Here is an 11,404-nt window from a genome sequence, read left to right as displayed (position 1 = left end):
TTCCAACATTATTTAATGCCTGGGCTTTATGTGCGCACAAGTTTAGGGATTATATATGCAGCTAAAAATTAAGACGTTTTGTTAAACTTAAAAGAAAAATTAAAGACTGTCGGATACGGAGATTTAGTAGATCTACGTCAATGACAAGTGTTGAATTGTGATGTCTTCTTGGTGTTGATTATTCTCAGTTGTTATGTAAGTAAGATTTTGTTTGCGTGTAAATCTAGATTCAACATATTTATAATTTGATGCTTTCCTGTGGAAACCTTTAATGCGAACTGGAAATAGCAAACCCATATAGGGTATCCAGTAATTTGTACTAAATCACGCGTTCATCTTCTGTAACCCAGTGTTGATTAATTTTGTGTAATACAGTATATGAATAGAGTTTAACGGCAAAGCCCATGTGAGTATTCTATGTCACAAGATATTTACCACTAAACTAGTAAGTACATTAATGTGATATATGTGTAAGAAACAAACACAACGATAAATTTCAATTTTGAAAATGCACACAAGTACAAAGACATGATTCCCATGTTACAACAGAAGAAAAATATAAATACCCGCGCAAAGACCTATAGAATACAGGTCTTTGGCCCGTGTTAATGTGAAACCTTTTTTAGCATTGCTTTCACATGGTAACATGTGTTGTATAGTTCTCTTTCATGATAAACTACAACTGTATATGCTGTTCTATGAAGTTGACAACTACTGGGGGCGAGTTGACATTTTTTTTGTATTTCTTATTTCATACAACAAACAAAATTTACAAAACTATACAGTCTTATAAATAAAATGAAGATTCAAACATAATAATGTATATTTAACAATTTTGCAGTTAAGTTTATATCAAATGAAATTTCATTTCTCAAATAAAAATACTGCAGTAACAGTGTATTTTTTAAGCACATTAAGTAAATGACCATCTGACATACTTATTGAACATGATCAAACTATCAAACTAATTGACAACTATGTTCACTGAGATCCAAATTGTAACACTGATTAACGTGATGCATATTATACAAATATAACTAAATGCAAGTATTATCAATATTTACTTGTGATGACCACAACAATTTGTCTGCTAAACAGTCATATAGCATATTAGTATACCAAATCAGCTTACAAATTTAGTCATTCATTCTTGAAATAAAACCATTTGTATTGTCAAATGGTGTATTCAAGCTACGTATTGGTGTGCTTTACATCTCTGTCAAGTACGTTAGCTTTGTTAGTACACAGACATGAGCCATGAAGACTTAAATGCCTATGGCGATCTCACACCAGTCAAATTACTTGTAATTCCCTGTGGGAACATTGTCTACCGATGTCAAACAATTGACAAGTTACTTGTTGTTCACCACAGAGTACACTGACAATGGTAATTCCACATCTTGCAAGTTACTTTTTGTTCACTACAACTTCTTGTTCTCTACAGAGTACACTGTTCTGAGAAATCCCATCAGAGACAAGTCAGTGCCCTTGTCATGCACCAAGCTGTGATACCAGCTCAATCCCAGAATGACCGGGATCAATACATGATGCTCCATGATGCTACCTGCTGCCACAAGTTCACAGGAACTCTTCAATATCAAAGCCATCATTGGAGCCCCCAGCCTGCCCATCGTCTTCCTCATCCAGCATTTCATTGTCAGAATCAGACACCTGGAAGAAAGGTTGAACCGTCCTATGACTTCATACAACATCTGTATCATATTTTGAAATCAAGAATACTTACACCTCATATGACTACTCAATGTGTCCGGGCTTTGTGTGAATTTATAAAAATATACCAGGATACCCTCATGAACAAAAATTAATGGTATTTATAACAAGTTGACAAGGACAACAATATTTAGAAGTTTTGAAAATAAAAAAATAGCTGCAGTTTAAGTGCTAGAATAATTATAATAATGACTTATTATAGTGCTAACAGAAGACTTGTCAACTACAATCAGGAGATACCAGGTACATGCTTCCTCTCTTCACTGCCCCAACATCTAAATTGTTAAGGTAATTGTTCACCCGTCCTTACTGGTATTCTCCAGATCATCATTAAGGTCATAGTCCACCCTGCCTTACCTACCTGGAGGTCATCATTTAGGTTGTTGTCAAACCTCCCTACCCCAACTCATTAACATTGTTGTCCACCCCTCCCTACCTGGAGGTCATCATAAATATCGTTGTCCACCCCTCCCTACCTGGAGGTCATCATTAAGGTCGTTGTCCACCCCTCCTTACCCTACCTGGAGGTCATCATAAACATCGTTGTCCACCCCTCCCTACCTGGAGGTCATCATTAAGGTTGTTGTCAACCCCTCCCTACCCTACCTGGCAGTAATCATTAAAGTTGTTGTCCACCCACCCCTCCCTACCTGGAGGTCATCATTAAGGTCGTTGTCCACCCCTCCCTCCTCCTCCTCCACATCGTCCTGTGCGGCTGCCTGCTCGGCCAAGGCACTGTGCCGGAAGAAATCAGACGGGTCAAAGCTGTTCTCATCGTCTACTTGAGGTGGCTGTACCTGAATCATATCATTAATAAATTATTATGATATTCCTAGTTTGAGATAATGTAGGACAAAAACACTTCTTTTTCTTGTTGACATCAGATATAGTTGGAAAGGTGGCATAGTTAGTTTACTTATGAATTCACAGTATTTGTACAAATGCTAAATTCAAATAATAATTTTCATTTCTCAAACTCAAATGAGTTTTAGTCAGTTTATTAATGGGAACATAAGTGTGTTACAGCTATGCTTGTATCAAAATGTTACAAACCGGTACAACATTTGGGATGACATTTAGACAAATTCCTTACAGAGGTTGAGCCAATTTAAAAACTAACAATTATGGGTGGCATGATTTACCCAATACTCCCAAATACACTCAAAATACCCAATATACGCTCAAAATACCCTAACCTGACCCTAACCCCTCACCTGCCAAAATTGTGAGTATTTGGGTATTTTGAGCATATTTGGGTGTATTTGCGGTGTATTTGGGTGTATTTGGGTAAATCATGCTGCCCACAATTATTTACTTACTTGGAGACCACATAATGCCTTATTGCTTTGTGTATAAAACTAACACACATATTAACAATAAACATTTTGAGAACGTGTATGGGTAAATGCTTGTTCTGACATGATACTATACAATAAATGAAAATCATAAGCATAAATGGAGTGTCTGAAATGTAATGACTCCCTGTGTGAGGTACTGAAATAGCCCCGAGATTCTATCAACTCCTCATTCACATGTTCCAATCATGTACCTGGTATTGCTGGCTTGGTTCTTCAGAATAGTACTGAGATGATTCATCATACATCTGCTCTTCCTTCCCCTCCTCTTCATCAGAGTCATCACTGACATTGCCTGAATGCACACACACAATTGAGCATTATACAATCAATATCCTTTTCCTTTTGCATATTTAATCCTGAAAAACTTACAAAGCTGTCTGCAAAGCTATACAAGGATAATTATGGTACACCATCTAACTCCAACATTTATTTCAAGTAGATGATATATTCTCTTTAACTAATTTGTTAAAGCACAGACTAGTAGATTTACACAATTTGCTGTATTCTACATGAAGTATATTAAACAAACTGATACTGAGCATCATAAAAGTTGACACATAAACCAAACCCTCTGCTGTACAAGGTCACAAAGCTCCAGCCTACCCAGGATATCGTCATGGTCCCCAGAGTTGTCCACACTGCCCCTCCCCTCCTTGGCAGTGCTCGGTCTGCCCCGCCCCTTTGACTTGCGACTGAACGAGTCCTCATCTCCCTCCACATCCACAAAGTCTGAGTCAGACATGTTCACTGACTGGAAAAACTGAAACAGGAAATTTGTGGAAAACCCTTATATAATTTATGTAAGCGTGGATTCACCAGTTTTCAATGTGAGTGTGGATTCACCAGTTTTTAATGTAAGTGTGGATTCACCAGTTTTCAATGTAAGCGTGGATTCACCAGTTTTTAATGAAAGCGTGGATCCACCAGTTATCAATGTACGCCTGGATTCACCAGTTTTCAATGTAAGCATGGATCCACCAGTTTTCAATGTAAGCGTGGATTCACCAGTTCTTAATGAAAGTGTGGATTCACCAGTTTTCAATGTAAGCATGGATCCACCAGTTTTCAATGTAAGCGTGGATTCACCAGTTTTAAATGAAAGCGTGGATCCACCAGTTTTAAATGTAAGCGTGGATTCACCAGTTTTCAATGTAAGCTTGGATTCACCAATTTTCAATGTAAGTATGGATTCACCAATTTTAAATGTAAGCCTGGATTCACCAGTTTTCAATGCAAGTGTCGATTCGCTAGTTTTCAATGTAAGCGTGGATTCACCAGTTTTCAAACCCATAAGCATTCATTATAAAACTAGTAAACTACATGTTTGAATTCATTACAAAAATAAAATTTTGTAATATTTACTAACATCTTATTATTCTAAGGCATAAGGATTCTATCAAATACAAAAAACAAGTTATTTCTCGAGAGTTTTTAAATTCACTCAAGTTAACTTAAATAACTGAATCACATCACCTTACTAGTCAACAATTCAATATTTACATTTGAACAGGTTCTAACATGAGGCACATCTAAAACAATAATTTTTGGATATTTTACTTCATTAATGTATATATCAGAATCACTGAAGCTTCAAACATGCAGAATGGGTTTACATCAAGCGTGGATGGTATAGCTCCTGACCAGCCTGAAAATTTGAACATTCTGGTTAGGAGCTATGCTGTCTGTTAAAACCTTTCGTGCTTTATAATAAACAGGGTAGCTATTGACTGCGCAACAATATTTGACATAAGACCCATTTTTGACTGCACAATTACAATTGACATAAGACCCATTTTTGCATTCCATTGCTCACATATTTTCAGTTACCTGTGCTGCGGAGTTGTTGGTTTCGTCCACCTCAGAGTCCTCCTTGATGGTCACGTTCTCCTTGCCCATGCTGTACCCATCACCAGACTCACCATCCAGACCTGAAATAAGTGTATAACTTTTTAATTTAGCTTGAAGGTATTGAAAGTCGGTGGCTTATTGATAAGCTCTTGAGTCAGTTTCCTGGGTAGGACCAGTACTTTGTGTCTTTTAGGGACATCTAAAGTACGCTCCCAAAGTGGTTATTGAACCTATGACCTCCTGGTCGCTAGGAGACACCATATCCACTATGGCTGAAATACAATCCAGGCGTAGCAAATGTAGCAAACAGTCATAGACTCAATGTCCAAATTTGAAATACACTCCATTTGTAAGAAAATGTAGCAAACAGTCATGCCTTAACATTATATATGGGCTTTAATAAGGGGGATTGCAATGAAATGTATCCAAATATAGACACTAGAGTATACATGATTCTTGTTTGTATTGTGAATAATTTACAAAACAGGGAACAAAAATATTTCAATAATGTACCAGCCACCTACATGTACCCTATGTGTACTTCTCATGTGTGATTGATGTACAAGCAACCTACCCTGTGTTTACTCCTCATGTGTGATTAATGTACTGGCCACCTACCATGTGTGTTATCCTCTTGTGTGATTGATGCAACGGCCTAACCTGTGTGTACTCGTCATGTGTGATTGATGTACCAGCCATATACCCTGTGTGTACTCATATGTGATTGATGTTCCAGCCACACCCTCTGTGTACTTCTCATGTGTGATTGATGTACCAGCCATCTACCCTGTGTGTACTCCTCATGTGTGAATGATGTACCAGCCAGCTTCCATGTGTGTACTCATCATGTGTGATTGATGTACGAGCCATCCACCTTGTCTGTACTCATGTGTGATTGATGTACCAGCAATCTACCCTGTGTGTGATTGATGTACATGCCATCTACCCTGTGTGTACTCCTCATGTGTGATTAATGTACTGGCCACCTACCATGTGTGTTATCCTCTTGTGTGATTGATGTACCAGCCTACCCTGCGTGTACTCCTCATGTGTGATTGATGTACCAGCAACCTACCCTGTGTGTACTCCTCATGTGTGATTGAGGTACCAGTGAAGGCACTCTCAGACTCAGCAGCCTCAAGTGCAGCCTCCCTGGCTGCCTGGATGTCACGCTCCAACTGACTCAGTGTCTCATCATGCTACAAAAAAGGAGGAGCAGAAAACTGAAGGATGCTCTTAAGAACTATGAACCAAGCAACAACTTCATTAAGAACATGTGGAGCCAGAAAAAATTATCAAAGATGAATAGCCAAAAACCAAATCAGAGGTGTGAAACTGATCTATGGTGATTTCATTCTATTTATTGAAACTGCCAATCACTGAGTTTCTAAGGCAGTTCCAAAGAAACAGACATGTCAAAACTTAAGTATTTATAGTCATAGTCACATGAAACAGAAAAAACACTAATTGAAATGGAATTTCCTAAAAATATGCAAACCTCCAGAAATTTGTTAAGTCCAAAAACGCCATTAAAATTCACAGTTCATAATTCTAAGAGACAGAATCTATGAAATTAATAATCCAGATAGTACACACACTCCTCCTTGAAGTTAAATCGAAGCATACTATTGAAATCTGGCTTGAAGTTCCAGACAAAACAATTTTAAATGTATGCATGATTTACAAAATTCTCATAACTCGGATTATTTCCTGGAGGCAGAACTTGCTGGTATTATGCACACAATTGTTTTGATGATAACGCTTCAATAAGGTTAGTTGACTTTGGCCACTATGAACAAACATACTTGAAGGCAGACACAAAAATAAAAACAGCGGTTAATTGCTCCCCCATACAGTTTTGGGGAACATAAAAATACAAGCAAATTCATTGAATTGATATCCCCCGCCAATATGCTTCTGGAAACAAAAGTGTTATATTTGACACAAAAAAAGGATTTTTTCAAGATACTAAGGGCCATAACTCCGTTATTAACAAATGGTGTACAATGCCATTTGGCGTGCATCATCCTCTTGTCCATATATATACTCATACCAAGTTTCAATGAAATCCGCTAAAGCACTTCCAAGATATGGCTCCGGACACAAAAGTGCCAGCCGGACGGATGGACGGACAACGCCATAACAATATCCCTCCGCCTATGGCGGAGGATAACAAAACAAATATTTATGACAGTTTGAAACAAAATAAAAAGCAAAGGACCATTGAACATTTATCTTCCATTTATTCATTTTTCAAATATGAAATACAACGGTAAATCCCCAGGTCCGACCTGAATAACAAGAATGCTCGAGTTATTAATCTCAAGTTTTAGGTTCCCCCTGAGGTTCAAAAGAATCAATAAAATAAATGAGAGAAACAAAATAAATTTATAGCTGTTATTTGATCATAGTCCCAATAGCTCAAGTCTTTTTTTCTCTAAAATCCAGTAAAAAATCCAAATTGATTGCTTGCCTTTGAATGTTTGAATAATAGGGATGATAAGATAAGAAATAAAGAGTTTTGAAGTTGTAATACCCATTTTACTGTTATGCATATAATTTAAATTTACTGGTTTATGTAAGTTTTAGCACCAATAATTCAAACTTTATCGATCAAACAATCATTTGTATTTTACCAATTAAGTGTAAATTGACACTAAAATTCCAAATTTCTCAGGTAAGATTTACATTCCCAAAAGGATGAGAAAAGCCCCGGCCTGGTTTACCTCCTGAACAGCAGTACGACAGACTTCTAACATCTTGCTGGCAGTGAGAGTGTAGCTGTGGTCTTTGCCGTTGTAGCGCACACTGTTGTCAAAGATCAGCTGTACGTCAGCCACAAACGTCTCTCTGCTGTGGTACTTGTGGGTCTGGATTTTCTACAAGACACACAGCTAATGTAACAGTGTATTATTTACTTGTTCAATAAACATGAGCCTTCTTCTGTGAAAACGGGGCTTAATGCATGTTGAGAAAGTGTCGTCCCAGATAAGCCTGTAGTGTACAGTCCCACAGGCTTATCTGGGGCAACACTTTCTGCCTTTATGATATGTTATGTTAACAAGAAAAAACACAACACAAAAATCTAGTCTTGGCAAAAAGTGTCCTCCCTGATTGGCCTGAGCTGACCGCACAGGCTAATCAGAGAAGAGACTTTACACACAATAATTTTCCATATAAATAACTGAGCACTATGGAATCACTTATTGATCTTTCAATGTGCAAAACACCTGTCTAATCAATTACTGAAAGGATTTGATTCAAGAAAATACTGTTAGTATCATATGTTTTAAGGATAAGTTTGGATATTCTCAGAACTGGTGAAGAGTCTATATCACATAATATAATCCCTTAAAGGGATCTTTTCACGGTTTGGTAAATTGCCAAAATTGAAAAAAGTTTTTTCAGATTCACAAATTTTCGTTTTAGTTATGATATTTGTAAGCAAACAGTATTACTAAACATTTACCATAGTCCAATATAGCCATTATATGTATCTTTTAACGCTTTGAAAACCTAAAAATTATAAAGCGTTGCAACACGAAATGATTGAATAATTTGGAGAGTTCTGTTGTTGTCGTTTAAATTTACGAAACTACGAAGATTGCTTATATAAGGTATAAAATACTTAAACTGTGTACGGCCGGCGGAATAGCCGAGAGGGCTAATGCATTTTTACTTCAGACTAACTCCAGGACTCCGGGGTCACTGGTTCGAGCCCTGGTACCGGCTACTTTTTTTTCCTTTTTTAAATTTTATTCTTGATTTTTTACTGGAGCTTTTAAGAACCAATGTTTACATTTATCAATATAAAGCATTAAATGACAAACTTCAAAATATGCCAAAATCTGTGAAAAGGCCACTTTAAGGTATGTAACAATGTTAGATATAGTGAAACTGTTGTCATAACTGAAAAAGTAAAGTAAGAGTTTCTGTTTCCAATCAAGACATTTAAGGATTAACTATTACTGGCACAAGTATCTTCGGTTACATAAGTTAATTATCTACAGAGACACCAGTTTCCAGGCACTCAGTAGAGAGAAGCCCTACCCCCAATGCCCCTCACCTTGAGTATGGAGGACATGTCCATGGGCTGCTCAATGACGTCATAGTAATCCTTGATGAACTTCTTGTTCACTGGGTTCAGGAACGGCCACGTCTGAAATATATAGTCCACATTCACACCTGTAAGTGTTATTAATATTTGTCTTCCTGATATTTTAAAATGAATTGAATTACATTTGTAATGTCACTTTTGGATTTATCTATGTTTATAATTGATACATTTGTTTATAATTGTTTTCACAGTAGAAACCTGATGGCTCTAACTCATATGGCTCAAATTTCAAAATGGCTGTTCAAAGCACCAATTTTTTTTATTGCTATATATACATGAAAATTTATACTTCAGATGCAAATATGTTGAAGACTGATGAAAATGTGTTTAAGAAACTGTTTGGATCATTTATCAGATTGCTTGAGCTTTTCTTGTCAGTCCCCAAAAATTAGCCATCAGGTTTTCGACTATATATCTTTTGAAAAAAATAACCTTCATATGAAACATTGTTAAATGACAATATATTTGACTTTCATACGAATATTTGAACATGACATCTCCCCATTTCGATCATTTTGCCGACCACGACATACATTTTCTACGGCCTTGATCTGGTTGAGGATGGTCTCCAGGATAAAGGAGAGGGCCACCTGGTCGTTGTCATCCAGCAGAGGGTTGATGGCCTTCTCCAGACGCATCAGCTTGTCCTCTTTCTGTAAAACAGCTGGCAGACTTAGAAGAACAGTGAGCCTTGCTCTGAGAAAACAGGGCTTAATGCATGAGTGTGAAGTGTCATCTCACATTAGCCTGTGCAGTCCATACAGGCTAATCAGGAACTACACTTTCCACCTTAACTGGATTTTGGCTATGAAGAGACTCCCTTTAAACTAAAAATAAAATAAAAGTCGAAAGTGTTGTTCCTGATTAGCCTGTGCAGAGTTCCTAGACTAGTTTTGGACGATATTTTATGCATGTGCATTAAGCCCCATTTTCCCAGAACGTGGCTCAATAACTTTATTTTATCTACATATTTTTTTAAATAGTGTTTTCATAGAAGTTTCCATGAAAACAAGGCAATTGAAAGCTTAAGCGGTGCCATATCCCTACCGTGATTTATTGGACCATATGTGCCCTTGACCTTAGTTAGTGTGAAATCCTCATGCCTTCAGCACATTGTGGTTGCAAGCTACATGAAAATCCTTGAAAGAGCACAGGCAATATAGAATGGACATACAACTAAGAAGTGGACATAATAATGGGAGGCTTTAATAGGCTTTCCAATGAAGTACTTCTGATATTCTTCTGATCAAAAAGTAAGTCTTTCTATTTAAATAGCAGTTACTTCCTTATTAAAATCAGGGATCATATACTTGTTTGCTTCTCCAGTCTCAGATTAACTGGTTCCAAAAGAGACTGATTTAACTGGTAATCAGTTTGACCATATTAATCTTTTCACATAAAAAAACAACATGAGCTTTCTAGGAGAATTGGTTGAATGTTCACACAGATATTATCTGTGCTAATCCTGCATTGTACCTCTGCCAGTCTGCGTAGACAGTGGTCTAACATGGTCTGGGCAGATATAGTGATGACACTCTTGGGACCTGAAAACAGTCTAAATGTAATACACAAAATAGCTATCATCAAATACATCAAAACATTACATCTTACATTAGCACAGGGAACAAAAGGCATCTCCAGTCCACATACCTCGTCTAATGACCTGGGCCCATATTTACACAGATCCTTCGAAAAACCGTAGGAAATTACCTTAAATTCATTAAGTTCGGTAAGTTTCTGGCTTTGTTTTTTTTTCTTCAAATATTTTCATATTAATATGTTTGAAACATTAAATATTGCTACAGTAATAAATATATTAAGCTTTTGTAAGCGGAAAACGTCAGATTACTTCCAAAACCTGTATCTGAAATTTTCAACTTGAGTAAAACTTCCCTATTGAGCTTTGTGAATAATGGCCCTTGTCATCCAGAAGGCAATCTAACAGTAGCAGCTGGTACCACAAAACCACTATCAATGTCAGGGAAAATATAGGTGATCATTTCAAAATATTCAATGTATCAAGTTCAATTAATAAATCTTTCCAAATGAGAACATGTAAATATGTGGTGTTTTTTATCAACAAAAGCAATATTTATTAGTATGTCAACTATAAGAATTGCTTGATGAAATAAAGGTTTGTATATCATGGCAGTTAATAATGTTTGATAACTTTGATTGTCAGCTTAACATTTGACAGGCTCTATCGTTATGACATATAATCAGTCCTCAATAGTTACTAAAACTGCCTTTCCCATACCGTTATACAGTGTGCTATTCTTCAGTATAAGGTTAACATCCAGTAGAAAATCTTCTCTATTCTGGTACTTCTTGGCCCGGATGTGCTAGAAGG

The 11,404-nt window shown here is 36.8% G+C and overlaps 1 protein-coding gene across 1 annotated transcript in view; it reads right to left on the bottom strand.

The window, feature by feature from the left end:
- Window positions 1–885: 885 nt before the first annotated feature.
- The window catches only part of LOC127877653 (transcription initiation factor TFIID subunit 1-like), a 57,175-nt gene continuing 46,656 nt past the window's right edge, over window positions 886–11,404 (bottom strand). The window contains exons 36-46 of the mRNA XM_052423729.1: window positions 11,312–11,396; window positions 10,531–10,598; window positions 9,588–9,707; window positions 9,004–9,096; window positions 7,664–7,816; window positions 6,013–6,136; window positions 4,917–5,017; window positions 3,693–3,849; window positions 3,281–3,381; window positions 2,382–2,528; window positions 886–1,671 (exon numbers count right to left, since the gene is read on the bottom strand). Coding sequence (XP_052279689.1) covers window positions 1,579–1,671; window positions 2,382–2,528; window positions 3,281–3,381; window positions 3,693–3,849; window positions 4,917–5,017; window positions 6,013–6,136; window positions 7,664–7,816; window positions 9,004–9,096; window positions 9,588–9,707; window positions 10,531–10,598; window positions 11,312–11,396 — 1,242 coding nt within the window. The 3' untranslated portion in view covers window positions 886–1,578. The remainder of the gene's footprint in view (window positions 1,672–2,381; window positions 2,529–3,280; window positions 3,382–3,692; window positions 3,850–4,916; window positions 5,018–6,012; window positions 6,137–7,663; window positions 7,817–9,003; window positions 9,097–9,587; window positions 9,708–10,530; window positions 10,599–11,311; window positions 11,397–11,404) is intronic.

The sequence above is a fragment of the Dreissena polymorpha genome, chromosome 4 (genome assembly GCF_020536995.1).
Source record: "Dreissena polymorpha isolate Duluth1 chromosome 4, UMN_Dpol_1.0, whole genome shotgun sequence".
NCBI classification, from domain to species: domain Eukaryota; kingdom Metazoa; phylum Mollusca; class Bivalvia; order Myida; family Dreissenidae; genus Dreissena; species Dreissena polymorpha.
The sequence above is the reverse complement of the archived record's forward strand: the minus strand, read 5'-3'. Positions and strand labels throughout refer to the sequence as shown.